The following is a 17,532-nucleotide window of genomic DNA, read 5'->3' on the forward strand; positions in this document are numbered from 1 at the left end:
AACAAATGTTTTAAAAATAGTTACTGTAAGCAAGGCATTGGGGAAATAGGATATAAAGTTAAATAAGATATAGCCCCTGGCTTCAGTTTGGGAGCATATTTTTAGAGCTAGAAAAGGTATAATCAAGGGTTATCCAAGGTTAAGATCTTTCTGTGTGGATCCATTAGGAATCTAATGAAGCCCATGGACCCCTTCTCAGAATAACACTTGTTTTCTACATTCATAATTGAGAGAAAAGCTAGACTTTAGTTAGAAGTTAGTTAAAATAAAGATGCATTTTTCCCATAGAAGTTCATGGTTGGGGCAGGTAGGTGGGACAGTGCATAAAACACTAGCCCTGGATTCAGGAGAACCTGAGTTCAAATCTGGCTTCAGACACTTGAAACTTACTAGCTGTGTGATCCTGGGCAAGTCACTTAATCCTCATTGCCCTGCCAAAAACAAAAGAAGTTCATTCATGGCTCCCATGAAATCCATGGATCCAAGAACTCCTGGTCTAATGTAAACTCTTCATTTTACAGTTTGGAAAAATGAGGTAGAGAGAGGTTAAATAACTTGCTCAAGGTCAAAATGATTGTTAGGAGGGCAACTAAGAATTCAGATCAATTCCTTTAACTCCAAAGCCTTTCCTTTATACTCCATTTATATTTTGATTTCAAATAGTCTACAAAAATACTGCTTAATATTTTGTCATGGTTTCTGTGATTTGGCTATCTTCACCTGGAGTCAGGAGACCTGGGTCTGGCCCCACTTAAGACATTTACTAGCTGGATGGTACTGGGTAAGTCACAATCTCCTAGAGCCTCAGTATTAGCGTCTAAAATGGGGATAATAATACATTCAAGGTTGTTGAGAGGAAAGCACTTTGCAAATCTTAAAAAATACAAATGTAAATTGTCATTATCACTATAATTTTATTCTCTAAATCGTGCAATAAAACATACAGTCATCAAGGAATCAAAATTGAGTACCATCCAAAAAGCAATGGAAAAATATATATGTAAATAGGCTGCCACATGTGAAATGAACTATGCAAAAAGGACCAAAAGATATCATCAAAAGTTGGCATAGCAGCAAAAGGAGGTAGGTTGACCATATAGCAAGAGAAAGGGATAATAGATTGACTTTTTTGTGATACACTGGTATTTACATAATCTCCAAACCCTGAAGGAAGACCCTTACATATCAGATAGAACCCTGTGCAAGATTTACTGTATGAAAGGACATGAACAAGAGTTGTACAGCATGAAAAGGCATAGATGAGTTTCAACGAAGATCTGCACTGTTGAAGAGAATACTACATATAGATGATTATCAATCCATTGAAGAATTAAAGTATTAAGTTCATAACTTTAGAGTAAAAGTCTGACATAAAATGGGTAAACTATTAAATGAGTATTAATTCTCTTCCCCATTTGGGTTTTATAGGAAGATTCCAATGTGTTTCTATAGGATGGCAGCATAATTGACCTACATCCTACCTTTACTTACCTCCCTATCATTTCCCCTTCACCCCTTGAAGAAGCATCACTCTGCCAATCTGGGAGAGGCCCAGGGAAGAGGCTCCATCAAACCAGCCTTCTAATTAAAACCTTGGGGGCAACTTCATTTTACTCTAACAAGCATGTGTGGGCACCTATTCTATGCCCTACTCTGTGCTTGACACTGGAGGTACAATGACAAAAACAAAACAGTCCCTGCTTTCAAAGAACTTAGTCGACAAGTGTCTGTCTACTTGTATATATACCCTCTACGAATTGTCAGGCAAATTACAACTTCCTACTCTCTGAATATCCATGATTTAGAATCACCACCTGGGTTGGCAAAAATCTTCACTCCCTGCTCCCTGCTCTCTGCTCCCTCTCTCGAAATCCTCATCCCTGTTTACCTCAGACCTGTAGCTCTCCAGTCCCTGTTCTCTCTCATCCACCATTTGCTCTGTACCTTCACTAATCATCTCTACTATCTGTAAAGTCTCTTCCATCTTCAAATTCTTGCTATTATCTCTTTCCATCCTTTGACATTAAATGAAACCTGGTATTCTGCTGATGACATCACATCCCCTGCCATTCTCTCCAATACCAGATGCTCCTTTTTCAATGTTCCCCAGTTCAAAGGGCCAGCATCATCCAAGCACACTCTGAGTTCTCCATCGCAAATATCAGGCCCTTTCATCTACCACCATCACTCAGCAACCACCCGTCCCATGAAGTCCAGGCCACTTAATTATGCCAAACTGTCAAGCTCTTTGTAACTGAAATCTATAATAGCATCTTCAAGTCACTCTCCCTCCTTCCTCAGTGATTTCAGCACCTGGTTCAGTCTTTATTTTCACCATGATGCTGAAATGTTCTCATTTCATCATTCTGCTTTTAAAATTGCACACAATTAGAAATTGGGGATAAAAGAGGATTCCAAAGTTACACAAAGCTTATATTCTTCTTTGGCCTTTAGAATTGAGGAAGGCAATGCACATTGTCATCCTTACCTAGGCACATTGTCTTCCCCTGTTAGCATGTAAACTCACTGAGGTCAGAGATTGTCTTTGTATCCTCAGGACTTAGTCCAGTGCTTGCTAGATAGTAAACACTTAGTAAATGTTTTTTCATTAATTCCTCCCTATGTATGACAGCTCCTCAGCTATTTAAAGAGAACCATCATGTCACCACTGACTCTTCCCTTCTACAGGCTAAACACCCCAGTATATTCAAGGTCTTTCACCATCCTGGTTGACACTTTCTGCCTTATCAAGGTCCTCCCTATACTGGGTACACAGAACTGAACACTATGCTCCAGATGAGGTTGTACCGGGATATAATAGAGTAAAACTATGATTTGCCTATTCCTGAAAGTTACAACTCTCTAAATGTAGTCCAAGGTAATACTGGATTTGGGGGCTACTTCATTACACTGATGAGTCATATTGAGTTTGTAATCCACTAAAAACTCCAGATCTTTTTCATAACAGCTTCTAGCTAACTGTTCCTCTCCCATGTTGTACTTGTATAATTGATTTGTTTGTAGCTACAAAAAACCCCAACATATATTCCTAGTGTATTTCATCTAATTACATTCAGCCTAATGCTCTAACCCATGGATTCTTATGCCAGGGTCCATGGTCTTCAAGAGAATCATGGAAAGGTTTTAGAGGATCTTGATTATGAAAATTACTTCTTTATTTTACTAACCTCTAGCTAAAATTTAGCATATCCTTCCATTGTACATATAGACAACAAATCACAATAGTATTAGGCTTCACCAGACTTGCAAATGAGTCCATTATACACAAAAAATTACATTAACTCCTGTTCTTTCTCGTCAAGATCTTTCTGACTCCTCTCTTTGTCATCCAGCAGAATAGCTATTCCTTCAAGCTTTGTGTCATTAGCTAATTTGATAAGGGTCTTTGTGCCCTTATTCAAGCCATTTAAAAAATGTTAAACAGTACAGAGCCAAGCTCAAATCCCCAGGGTACTCCCCTGGAAGCCTCTTAGTATGTTGACATTAAACCATCTATAACTACTCTTTGAGTCTAGCCATCCAAATAGTTCTGAACCTAATTATTATCCCTTAGTGCAGATCTCTCCATTTTCTCTCTCTATTTTCCATTCAGTGGTAAGGTATTTTTACAAAAGCTTTGATAAAATCTATGTGTCCTATATCAGTTACATTCCCTTCAACCACTGGTTAATAATGATGTAAAAAAAAAAGGAAATGAGGTTGGTCTGGCATGTCTTGGTCTTAATGAAGTCATGTGTAATCACCATTTCCTTTTCTTGATATTCAGTAATAACCTTTAATAATGCATTCTAGAATGTTCCCAGGAATTGAAATCAAGCTCACTGGTCAATAGTTTGCAGACTCTTCTCTTCCTTTTTATGGAAAATCATAACATTTACTGATTTCCAATCTCATGGTACCTATCCCACTTTCCATAATCTTTAAAATATCCCATTGATAGTGTCTCAGCAATCAAATATTTGAGTTATTTGAGAGCCAGGTAATATTAATTTAATAAGAGAATTTATGAGGGCAGCTAGGTGGTACAGTGGATGGGGCACTGGCCCTGGATTCAGGAGGACCTGAGTTCAAATCTGGCCTCAGACACTTGACACTTGTTAGTTGTGTGACCCTGGGCAAGTCACATAACCCTCATTTCCCCACCAAAATAAAAATTTTTTAAATCAAAACAAAACAAATAAGAGAATATAAGTGCTCTCTTAGTATCTCTTTGATTATCTTTGGTATTGACTCCCTTTTAGTCAAATTTGTTCTGTTATTTGGAGTGCAAAGGTCATTCTTCTTGGTAGAAAAAAAATTACTCAAAAGAAGAATAAAACAGCTCTTCCTTTTCTGTGTTTGTCAGTTATCATAGTTCTATCTAACCCAAGCCAATTTTCTACACTTTCTTTGATCTGTCTTTTTCTCCCCATATACTTTCAAAAACATCTCTTTGCAGTCCTTAGCTTCCCTTGATAACTTTAGTTCTTTCTAAACTTTAGTATTACTAACACTATTTTTACAGGTCCAAACTTCACTCATATTCATCCTCTATTATCTGGCCTTGCTTCCATATTTTTATATGTAAGTTGATTTTGACTTTCCTGTGTGACCATGTATCCATTTCCACAGACAATTTTCATTTATCTTCTGAAATGGAATCATTTCCCTTTGTGTGTTAAAATTTTTCTTCAGCATCTTCCATTACTTTTGGAATGACTTCACCAGAAGCGTTTTATTTCATTAGATCCCATCTGTCTCTTATCTAAAGTCTTTAGGATATTTACTTGAGAAAGTAGCTCCCTCAGTACCTCTCTAATATTACCTAAGATTCTATGAAGCTACATCAGCATACCTAGAAATAAACTAGAACCTCTTGTTGGGCTTAATAAGTGTGGGTAGGTGTGGTCACTAGAGATATGTAAAACTAGAACTACACTAACATGGCCTCAGGTATCATACAGGGCTAACTATGTTTGCCTCAAATATTGGGAGATAAGTTTCTCAGTTGCTGTACAGTAGTCTTGATGATGTAGCAAGTTCAGTACCATAGACAGCTCCTGTTTATTCAGGTTAGCTCAATGTACAACAATTTTTGGAGCCTGCTACAATACAGAAATCAAAAGCACTTACCAAGCATGGTATAACTGGGGGTGAAAAAAGAAATATCAAAGCAAGGCACCTCCCTTCCTTCCTTACAATAAAATAGGAAATATGAGAAAAAGATAAATTAAAATACAGGGTATTTCAAAAGTTTTAGTGCAATTTTAAGCTTTATGGACACTTTCTAAGTTCACACAAAGTAAATAATAATAGCTAATGATAATAACCAATGTTTATATGGCACTTACTCTGTGCCATGCACTAAGGTAAGCACTTTACAATTATCTTACTTGATCTTCACAACAACCATGGAAAGTAGGTGCTATTATTATCCCCCTATTTTACAGTTGAGAAAACTGAGGCTAAATGATTTGACCAAGGTCACAAAGCCAATAAGCCTTTAAGGCCAGATATGAATTCAGGTCTTCCTGAATCCAGGTATAGCACTCTCTCCACTGTACCACTTAGCTGCTCTCATAGACATAGAAGAAATATATACAAACAAGTTATTGAATATCTATGTATGAGAGCTAGTGGGTGTCATATTGATTGAAATGAATGGAAAATGGATGTCAGCATGTAGAAATGTCAACTATCTACAAAGAAGGACCAGTCAATTAATATGTACTGAATATTTATACTATACATTCATAATATACAGAGTACTGAAGACATAAATTAAAGATAGACACAGATCTAATCCTTGAGTAATTAAAGGCCCCATTAAAAAAGGAGATGCTTACCCAAAACTTATCAGCCCTCTTACCCTTTCTCTCTACCATTGTTCTTTTAAAGACCAAGGGACAATGTGAAGAAAGCAGTGTACTAGGAGCTAGCAAGCATGGGGTTCGGTTTTGGCTCTGTTATTGGTCACTCATATTATATTTTACTTAATTTATTTGACCTTCAGTATCTTAAGGGTTAAATAAGGATTTAAACTAAATAACCTCTAAGATCTTTTCTAGTTCTAAAATGTGATTCAAAGTTGTAGTAGGCTCTTCAATTTTGCCACCTAGTGGAAGCTGATATGTAGAAAATAATTCTTTTTAGAAGCAAGTTTTCATTTCGAGACCCTCAATATTTCAAACACTCTATAAAGAAACCCGGGTTCTAAATCCATATTTTATGATCCTTACTAATACCACCAGCATTTGTGAGTAGTTAATAAATCAACATGAAAAATATCCCATTACCTAGCATTTTAACTGAAGCCAATTTATTTTTCTCTGATAGGACAAAACATCACAAATCATCTTATTGGTCTTACTGAAAATCCCCAATAGTTATAAAGAAGTTACAGGAATTTAAAATTTACCTAACATATTCAGTTGTTTTTGTTCTTAATAGCAGCAATGTGAAAATGTTTACTTTAATACTACATTTCCTGTGTCAGAGTGAGCTTATCTCTAGATTGTTGTTGATGGCAGTAAAAATTCCAAAAAAGGAAAATTAAAAGTGTATGCATTGAAAACAAAAGCTTTATGTAATGAGATCAGGTATTTAATGTAATGATCAGGTTGTTAGGTCATTGTGCCAGAATAAGAATACTTTTTTTTTCAATTTTAATGTCTAGTCCCTAAGAATAGTTTGTTCTTAAGAGTTATTAGCACACAGAAAGTTCACTGTGTTGTGAACATACCAAGTCAAAACAATGCATACTGTGCAGATTGCACTCACAGAGCTATGAAAAGAAAGCATGCTATTCTTTCAAAGTCAAAAGTAATCATTAATGTGCCATGATGAATAAATCATATCTGTGCCACTGTTCCTGGGCACCCCATGATGTCTTCATTATAAGCCACTGTTTCAGTCAATGATCTCTAGACAACTAAGTGTCTAGTGTGACCAAAATACTACTAGATCAGTAGACCATCGGAAAATTCATTTAAAAGTAAAGCAATGTTTTAGAATGTTTAGTAGTTTTATTGTAGGGAATGCCGACACTGATGACAGGCAAAGGCAAGCCTTCCATTTTATTTTTACTCAAGCTTCCCATAACCATCATCAACCTAACATAAACCACAAGTATTTTTAAAGAAAGATTAATTTCTCAACTTTAAATCCAAAATTCCTTCTGCTTAAAAGACCAAGCACAGGCCTTTGTCTCTTCCATTACTTATCTAGGGGAATGGAAGTGATGAACCCTTCTTTAATATCTAGCCTAAGTAAAGGCACTTCAGTTCCTTTATGCCCCTGTGTGGCCAACCTGAACTGTGGATTCACCTTCACACATTTTAAAACAAGGAAATAGTAAGGGGAAATACTTTTTCATTCTAAAGGAAAAGTTTTTCAAGGAGAGCCAAAAATGGGGGAAGAAGGCATTTGGGGTGCATTTTGCATCAATTTTGGTGATAAAAGATAGTTATCATTATGCAGTGATGTGTTCATTTGAATATTGCCTAAAGCAATTATGAACTCCAATGCAGTGTAGAGAATGCTGCTAAAAATATAGCTTCTGACAGAACAATATTTGTACATTTGCTTCTAAAGACAGAATCACAAGCAAAAGATTTCATAATGTGTTCAGTACTATGGGGCCTTTTTTCTAGGAGACAAAAGCAATTATCTCATGTCCTGATTAAATAACTTAATTGGAAAACTGACTTTAAAGAAACAAAACAAAATAATCCGATGTAATGGGAATTTAAATTATAGTGGTGTTTTAATATACTATATGAAGTGAATTTGGTCATGAGTAAGGCTTAGATAAGCTATGTACAATATTGATTTTTGTTATTGTATCTTTTGTTATAAAATATATGTTGTGAAAAATTACTAAAAATATTCCTTTTTCCTCGTCCATAGTCAAAATAGGGAACAGAAATTCAGGTCCAGTTAGAAACCTAAGGATCTTTCTATAGAATATCCAATGACTATAGAATGTAAAACAAAAACTCCATAGTTATCACTAATAAATATATTTTAGTGGTTAACATGGTAATCCACATTAAGCATCCTCTACTGTGATTTAACAAAAGGGATAAATGGATATTATTAGGAAATTTACAAGCTTTGCTCCTTTGTCTAGATAAACTTTGAAATGGTTTGGAAATGACATTCATGGAGGAATGGCTCAGACTTCTCATACATTACTCTTTACTGATTAGTTTTAGGTCATGGTTTTTATCCTAGTAGAGATGACCTATTCCATTAGCTACAGAGTTTGTGAAAGTTAGATCTAGGGGAACAGGGAAAGTCAAGTTACCAGAGGGGGCAAAATGTTTCTTTCTTCATACAGTTGACAAATCAATTCATTCAAGAAATAGCTCTCAACTGTGGGATTCACACTGTGACCCAGGTTATAGACTTCGGGCTTATATATAGTACTGACATGCATAGCCAGTAACTCTCCTAGTAGCCACACCAGAACGGCAAGAAATTCAAAGAACAAATTAGTGGAACTTGTCTAAAATTTAAGATTAAACTTCATCCAGAGATTCAGTGGGAAATTATAATGATTTTCAAAATCCTAGTAATGTTCAATTTTGATTAATCCAACCAATTAAAAGTATAAAATATTAACTAGTATAACTATAAAATTTTAGAAATGGAAGAAATTGTAAAGATCATATATACCAATTCCCTCATTTTGCAAATGAAGAAACTGAGGTCAAGAGAAATAATGATAGTCGAAAATCAATGTTCAAAAGTGTAAGGACCTTTATCATGTTCCAAAGGGTTATGAAGACCTTGAATTAGGCATATTATAGGAAAAAAAGTTGTAGTGTAACATCCTTCTAAGAATATACTCATAGTGTTTCTCTTATATATTGTATATTCATTGTTTCTACCTGATGGTACACTAGAATACTTTACAGTGATATCTTACTTTTTGACTCAACAAATATGAACTAATATTCTGCAGATGTATTTTTAGTCATCTTTAAAAGCTTTAGTAAGGAATAATGCCAACCAAAAATAGATCCTTGTCACAATAACTAGACACTAAAATAAGTAAAATACTAAATGGTATCAATATATTATTTTTTACATTTGTTCATGCAAACTTATTTTTCACATTATATGATGCTAAAAATGCTAGCTACAAATTTACACAGATGCCTTTGCCATCACTTCAACAAAGCTAATCAAAGTTTTTGTGCAAAATGAAGCTGGATGATCATATTCCTAAGTGACATCAGAATAGTCATCAAGGTAATGATCATTTAAATTAATTTTTAATAAATAAAAAGAAATAATAAACATGGAACTATAAGAGTGCTTTAATGAAAGTAGAAGATGATTTTTTCAGGTGGCATGTACTAGCTTTGGTTATATTCTACTGAAGAGAATCAAAAGTGGTAGAAAAAGAAAACAAAATTTCAAAAACTCTGAAGAGACCTGACAGAATTAAATAACTTTACAATTAATCTGAAATATCTAGTTTAATTATAATATTAATGAGAGCCTTATTCTAAACACATGTTAATAAAAAAGCAGTTTTGAAATTATAAACAGAATGAAAAATGTTTGGAGCCAAAAGTCTATGATCTCCTCTTAACAAGATAAAATTTCTTTCAATGCTGAAGTTCTTTTGGTTCAAAATTAATGATGTTAACATTGAAATTGAACCTTTAGCAAGTCCTTGTGCCATCCATAAGAACATTACTCTTTTAAAAATAAATCTGATCTTTCTCTTCGTGCCTCACGACATTAAAATTGAATTCTTTCTCCCTCTTTCTCTATTGGTCTATCTTTCCTTCTTTCTCACAATAAACATTTTAAATTCAACATTGATTTCATTTTACAACATAAGCTTTAGGCATTCCAATAGGAGATTGGGGGGTGGAAATCAGGAAAAGATTTGTAGAGGTTGAGGACAAATATGTAAGCTCTGGGAGCTGCAGGCCTCAGAAATGTTTGGAAAACATCATGGTTCTCTTTTATTAATAAATGTGATTTATGATACACAGATTTTCAACCACTATTACAGATGCTTAAGAGATGTAATTCCAAGTGAAAAGCCAACAATGGCTCTGAAATATAGAAATCCCATTGTGTTTTATAAGCACATGCTAATTTCCATATGTTGCTATATCTTTTATAGTGTTCCTGAAATAAAATGTGACAACACTAAGCTAGTTAATTTAACGACACTCTTTGGGGGGGGGGGAGTTAAATGTGAGCAAAATCAGGAATAACCCAGGCATTCCATATGTTAAAGAAAAGGTCATAAATATCATCAACATGAGTGCACATCATGAAAATAACAACTTTTGAAAGCTTACTTTTTATTTAAGTGAAGATATGATCCACAGCAGACACTGGAAATCTACCCTCCTCAAAATAGTTTTTTGCACATTTCTCAGACATTCCTAGCACTAGGCATGCTAAAGAATCCAATATTCTCTACACTGGTTATTCCCAATCATTTCCATAATGAATGTTTCAATGTATTATTACAAACCCTACAGTATTTTTCTGTATTGCATAGAGAGCTTCATATTTAATGCAAACCGGGACATTTGGACCTTGGCTATTTAACATTAAGAGTGGGGGGAGTGGATCTGAAAACTTTCATTTTTTTTTTATTAAAGGTAAAGGTTTTGTGATGATACAATCATATGATAGGACTTGAATGGAATTTTTCCTTCAGCACCAGTCTGAAAAAAAAAATCTGAAACATCTGCTCATACTTCAACCCTGATACCACATATACACGCTCATACACACACACACACACACACACACACACACACACACAGCTCAAAAAGCAATATACACTTTTTTTTAACAAAGAACTCTTCAAAGCTGGTTGACCTACTGCAAAGCATCATAAGCTGTTCAGTTACCAAGCTTGTTAGAAAAGATTATTTAGCTGCACTACACAGAGAAATGTCTTATAACCAGAAAATGTCTTCTGCATGTTTTACAAAGAGCATGCCTAATGGCTAATTCACATCTCCTCACAAATCACTTATGGGTATGGAATCACATATTTCCTTCTGAATTTAATCCATGCCCAAACACAAGCTTTTGCCGTGAATCTCATAAAACAATTCAATGGGATCAAGCTACCGGGTAACTGAAGCCTGTTTCAGGAGTAGGGTTCATAGCACTTTAGGTAACCTTTACATTTCAGCACATGCTTATTTTATGCCTAAAAATAAAATTTCTTAATAAAGGTGCTTTACAGCTTCTAGTTATTATCTAAGAAATACTCCTTCCATGGAATATAAATACTAACAGTTTTCACTTAATTACAGCAGCTTCTCTCAAGCAGCCATATCAACCAAGCTTTCCGAGAACACAGATTCTAAAATGAAGTAAACAAAACAGAAGCCCTGAAAATCCGATCAATTACAAAACAAGAGATGCCTCCACTCACCTTGCATTGTTCAGCGTTTGTCCAAAAAGCTCGTTTTGCAAAATATTTGGTGGGGATGAGAAAACCCCATGGAAATGAGATAAGACAGAATTGCAGACTTGGCGCAATGTCTCAAATTGCATTTTCTTTCTTTTTTGCTTTCCTCTTATTTTTCCTTACCACCTGTCTTTAAAGTCATCTATTTTGCAGGAACCGTCAAATGAAAACATGCCAATCAAGTTCCATATTTCTCCTGATTTCTGTAAAAGCTGTGCTTAAATGAGCAGGGCTTGATAGCTAATTGTACAGTCATTATTCTTCTAATTCCGTCGTAGAAGATTTAGTGCCCGTGTGGCTTTCTCCTGACTGTAGCAAGAATTCCAAACAGCAGTGAGCTTTTGGGGCATTCCCAGCTGAAGTGTGAAGCTGAGCTCCTTTCATGTACTCTACTCATATTTCTCTAAGCCTATTAAAAACACGCAGTGAATAGATGCTGTCGTCAGGACTTTCAGCACATCTGGCTTCTAGCAGTAAAATCTCAGAAGTAATAAAAATGGGGACAAGGCATCCTCGGGCTGTTACTACTCTGTAAGAGGAGGAGGGGGAGGAATTTTGCATCTTTCCCTCCTCTCTCTCTTCCTCTGTAAAAATGAATAACACCAATGACAGTGTACATAGGTCTCTTTAATGTACAGGAGGCTACATAGGACCAGAAGACCACTCTAAAAATAACTACAATATTCCTCTTATGATAACATACAGCAATAAGGCTTTGACAACAGGCCTTTATTCTGCTGAGTTTACAAAGCTATACCTGTAACAACATATCTGGCAAATGCTCATCCATTAAATTTTTTTCTTAAATCTTTTTTAAGTGTTGCTTTTTTCTCTTTCTTTTTCAAAGATAGGTAGATAGTAGTCATAAATTCCAATCCCTAGCACTGTTTTTCTGATTCTAACAGGCATCATAACTATATGAATATTCACATAATTTGAAAAGAGGGATAAAGGTCCAAAATCAATTTCTGTTTTTAAAAAAACACAGTATATGTTAGAATGGGGACCCAAGATACTTTTGTAAACCTCTTATTGTAGCCAAAATGTTGTTCATGTTAAATCACTAGCAAAATCCGAGATTTTGAGTCTACTTCAATAGAGAACACACACAGAGCAAGGGTAACAAACTGAGCTTGCAGTTTTGTATGTGACATGCAATATGCAGCATTCAGAATGTAAAAAAAACCCTAAATTCTTGACTATAATTTTTAAGAGAATTATTAAACCTTTAATCAAAACAGAATATAAGAATTTTTAAATGTTTTAAAATTGCCAAATTGAAAGAACAACATTAGTATAATTCTATAAACCAGTGGGTCTTCAATAAATATTAATTTATGATAATTTCTTCTAAAATGTATGAATTTCCATCCTGTTTTTCATATTTCCCCCACTAGCTTCACAATACTCATGCAAAGTTTGTGTTAATTAAGAAATCACATAGAGAAGGCCAGAAACGAAGCTCTCACAGCTATCATCCTCTGACTACAAAAAGGACGGCCATAGCACATAGAATTTTCTAGCAAGCACAGAAGAGGGGAAAACATGTTTATTCAAGGTTATAATAGAAATGCAAAGAAAAACTCTTCCTCCAGTCTCAGTGCTTGATTATGTCAGATAAAATGCTAAAATTCATTATGTTCTTACCATAGATTTATGATGTAAGGTTTATGACAATTGAATTTTCTAGTCAATGATGTACACTGCAGTTTTAGAAATTTTTCAGTCTTCATTTCTGGTTGTTCTTTATAACTAAGTCCTACAACAATGTTCTGTCTCCTTTTTACCACCATGATGAAATTAATAACCTATAAATGCTTAAATTCATTAGATACCTTGCCATTTAAATAAATCAATGTGGAATCATTTTATAAAGTGAATAATCCTTTCTTAATGTGAATAGGTGCCTAATTGATATGATTTGTAAGTTTAATTTTTAATATATGAATGTGTCTTAAAGTGAGAAAGAACTGTACAGACTCTTCAAAACAAATCACCATATTTGTGAATGTGTATATTTATGGGGGGGGGGGGGGTTGTGGTGTGTGTGTGTGTGTGTGTGTGTGTGTGTCTTTGTGTGTGTCTGTGTGTGTCTGTGTCTCTGTCTGTGTGATTTACCACTAAAGTGGCAAAATCAAGCTTGGTAATACTATTCTTCATCCAAAAAAATTATCATAAAGTAGTTAAACTGATTTCACCATGTAGTTTATAAGGGGATTCAGAGGGAAATTCCATAAAAGGAGCTACAAGACTGTTCTGCGAAATGGCTGCATCAGTTGAATAAGTGTTCAGGTTTTTCATGGTGACTACTTTGAAAAATAACATTCATTTTAATGTATAAGTTCTGCTATATTTTTATGTTTTACACACAGCAATATCTGTACTTAGTAGAGAGAGAACAAGCAACAGCGTTTATGTAAATTCCAGATGGCTCAGCTTTGAGTGATGACATCATTTTATCAAATGTATCAGCAAAGGTTCAATTTCAGGAATCTTTCAAGTGATAGTAACGTTCACTATTTAAAACTTTGGGCAAGGTACTCATATACAACCACTGTGCTTGTAATGACATTTACTATTAATAGCAAAACTACTGAGTAACAAAAGCAGCATTTAGTCTTTCATTTTAGATCTCCATATGTTGAAGGTTCACTAGATACCTAAGAGTGAGCAGCCCTACTGTGAAGTAGTGAAATACACAAACTGCTGGGTCCATAGTTATTGACATTACCCATTATGTTTAGGCCTCCACTGGCTACATGATAATGATCACATGACTGTTCCTTCTGTCCTTTACTATTTAAGGAGAAAAATGAGTAAATTTCCAGCTATCCTTCAACCACAGTATCCTAACAACTCAGCTGCATTGATTGAGCCCAGCACAGTAGCTATCTTACAATTGGTAGGACAAAAGGAGAAGAAGAAAAATGATAGCAGCTGGTTTTCTGAGGGGTACTCTATTAGTTTCTAGCAGGAAATCAGGCATTTTCTTTCCCTTTGAAACATCCTACACAAAAGGAAGACCAAGTATTCCATTTTGTCTCAGCCAGGCAACTAACTACATTTCAGAAAGAGTTGGGGGTGGTGGTGCAGCTAGGTGGCACAGTGGATAGAGCACAGGCCCTAGAGTCAGGAGGACCCGAGTTCAAATCCAGGCTCAGATGCTTGACACTTACTAGCTGTGTGACCCTGGGCAAGTCACTTAATCCCAATTGCTTCAAAAAGAAAGAAAGAAAGATTTAGGGAGAGACTCTTGACTACCCAAAACCAAGTATCAAATGGTTGTTCAGTCATTTTTCAGTTGCGTCTGACTCTTAATGTCTCCATTTGGGTTTTCTTGGTAAAAATACTGTAATGATTTGCCATTTCCTTCTTCAACACATTTTATATATAAAGAAACTGAGACAAACAGGGCTAAGAGACTTGTCCAGGATCACACAGCTCGTAAGGGTCTGAGGTCAAATTCAAACTCAGGTCTTCCTGACTCCAAGCCAGAAACTCAATCCACTGTACTACCTAGTTTCCCAAAAGTATGACATTGGCTTAGATTTATTTATTTATTCATTGCTTAGCAATGCTCAAATAAATCAATATGCCAGACTGGCAGAACAGATTTTTTCATTTTCATTTTTTTGCCAAATTAGTGTAAGTTAATAATGTCATCTTTTCCCTTTTTCTTTGCTAATCATGAATTGCTAAAATTGAATCTTGAGCATATTACTTTAGTCTATGGCATTGAGAAATGAAATGAGGATAGGAAAGATAGAAAATATATCAAGTTGAATAAGGAGGCAATCAATTTAATGTTGAGACCAGCCTAACCTTTTTATATCTTCCTTATAAATATTTTAAATAGAAGCTCTGGAATTAAAACTATGAAAGTTCTGGATTCAAAAATGCTTCTAGGGGCAGCTAGGTGGTGCAGTGGATAGAGCACTGGCCCTGGATTCAGGAGGACCTGAGTTCAAATGCAGCCTCAGACACTTGACACTATCAGTGTCACCCTGGGCAAGTCACTTAACCCCAATTGCCTCACCAAAAAAAAAAATGCTTCTAAATACTAGTGAAATTAAGTTCCTTAAAAAAATCCATCCTGAACCAAAAGTCAAAGCTGAAAAGTCCTATTTTCTATCAGTTGATAATAAACTAACCTGAAAGAGTGTAGTACCCGCTCAATATTCAAAGGGTATATTATTTAAAAACTCCTGCTTTTATTCTTTCAAATTAAAGAAATATGAAATGTTGGCAGGGATGTGAGAAAATTGGGACACTAATGCACTGTGGGTGAAGTTGTGAACTGATCAACAACTGTGGAGAACAATTTGAAACTATGCCCAAAATGATATAAAACTAGGTATATCCTTTAACCCAGCAATACCGCTACTAGGTTTGTATCTCAAAGAGATCAAGAAAAGGGAAAAGGACCTGTATGTACAAAAATGTTTATAGCAGCTCTTTTGTAGTGGCAAAGAATTAGAAATTGAGGACATGCCCATCAATTGGGGAACAGCAGAATAAGCTGTAATGGAATACTATTATGCTATATGAAATGATGAGTAGAATGATTTCAGAAAAACCTGGACTTACATGAATTGATACAAAATGAAGTGAGAAGAACCTGAAAAATATTTTACACTGTACCAGCAATATTATATGATGATCAGCTCTGAATAAGATCTATTCTCAGAGATACAGTGATCCAAGTCAATTCCAACAGACTCCTGATACAAAATGCTATCCACCTCCAGAGAAAGAACTGATGAAATCTGAATGCTGATGGGAATATAATATCTGTGTCTTTACTTTCTTTATTTTTCTTGGGGTGGGGGACTTTGGTCTGTGTTTTCTTTTGCAACATTGCTAACATGGAAATGTGTTTTACAAGACTGCACATGTTTAATCTATAATAAATTGCAAGCCTTCTCAATAAGTGGGGAAGAAAGAGGAGAGAATTTGGAACTCAATTTTTTTAAAAATTAGTTTTTAAATTGATTTACATGCAATTGAGAAAAATTAAATATTAATTTTAAAATAAGTATGATCTTATACATGTAAATATTAAGAACCATTGCCAACAGTACTGAAACAATTAAATGAATCTACATCTAAAATTATATATTATTGGGGCAGGTAGTTGGCGCAGTGGATAGAGTACCAGCCCTGGAGTCAGGTGGACCTGAGTTCAAATTCGGCCTCAGACACTTGATACTTACTAGCTGTGTGACCCTGCGCAAGTCATTTAACCCCAACTGCCTCACAAAAAAAATCCTATGTATTATTGACATTGTAATTTATAGAAAAATTAATCTAGAAATATTAAAGGAATTTCCTGTTTTCTTGAAATATAACTCTGCTGTGTTGTCTATGCAACAAAGAAAAATAAGAAACCAACTCTTTCATTTTGGGGTTGGGTCATCTTAATTGCATAGGTCTATGTTACCAAAAAAAGCACATATCTTATAACAGATCTAGGGACTGGACCTGTGATTTTATTGGTATAGGATCCTCCCTGGATGAGGAAACTTCCTCTATCAATGAAGATCAGCACTTCCTCTTCAACTTAAAGTCTTATAGTTGCCTAGGGCACTGAGAGGTTTAAGGATTTGACCAGGGTCACACAGCCAGTTTGTCACAGAGACAGAACTTGAACCCACCTCTCACCTCTTCTTAGCATTTAGACTAGCTCTATAGCCATTAATCCAGAAGTATCAAACTCAGGACCATACTCAGTCCAAACATGATTAAAATGTAAATTAGGAAACATTTTTTAAAAGTAAGAAATACAATAGAACATATATATTTAGTAAGTTATTTTCTAAGCCAATATGCAGCCTTCGGAAATTCTTACGTATGGTCCAGTGGTGCCAATTTAGTTTGACACCACTGCAAATAAATAAATACATACACAAAAAATAAAAAATAAAAAAATTATGGCAGATCAACTTTTCTTCATCACTATGTTGGAAATGTTTTACTAAGACATGGATCACAGAAAACTTCACCCTAAATATATAAAATCAACTCAGGAATAAATGTCCATGAAGAGGTCTTCTAGTCTATTTTTC

At 35.0% G+C, this 17,532-nt stretch overlaps 1 protein-coding gene across 42 annotated transcripts in view; it reads right to left on the reverse strand.

Moving 5' to 3' along the window:
* RIMS2 (regulating synaptic membrane exocytosis 2) overlaps positions 1 to 17,532 on the reverse strand; it is an 821,964-nt gene that overhangs the window by 506,251 nt on the left and 298,181 nt on the right. For 10 of the 42 annotated variants that reach the window (XM_043983543.1, XM_043983588.1, XM_043983710.1 and 7 more), the window contains exon 1: positions 11,432 to 11,967. The exons of 30 other annotated variants lie outside the window; for them this stretch is intronic. In XM_043983543.1, the coding sequence (XP_043839478.1) occupies positions 11,432 to 11,553 (122 nt within the window). In that variant the 5' untranslated portion in view covers positions 11,554 to 11,967. Of the gene's footprint in view, positions 1 to 11,431; positions 11,969 to 17,532 lie in introns of those variants that run through there. 2 more of the 42 variants (XM_043983533.1, XM_043983692.1) reach the window with 1 other exon arrangement.

This window comes from Dromiciops gliroides, chromosome 1 (genome assembly GCF_019393635.1).
Source record: "Dromiciops gliroides isolate mDroGli1 chromosome 1, mDroGli1.pri, whole genome shotgun sequence".
Classification (NCBI taxonomy): Eukaryota; Metazoa; Chordata; class Mammalia; order Microbiotheria; family Microbiotheriidae; genus Dromiciops; species Dromiciops gliroides.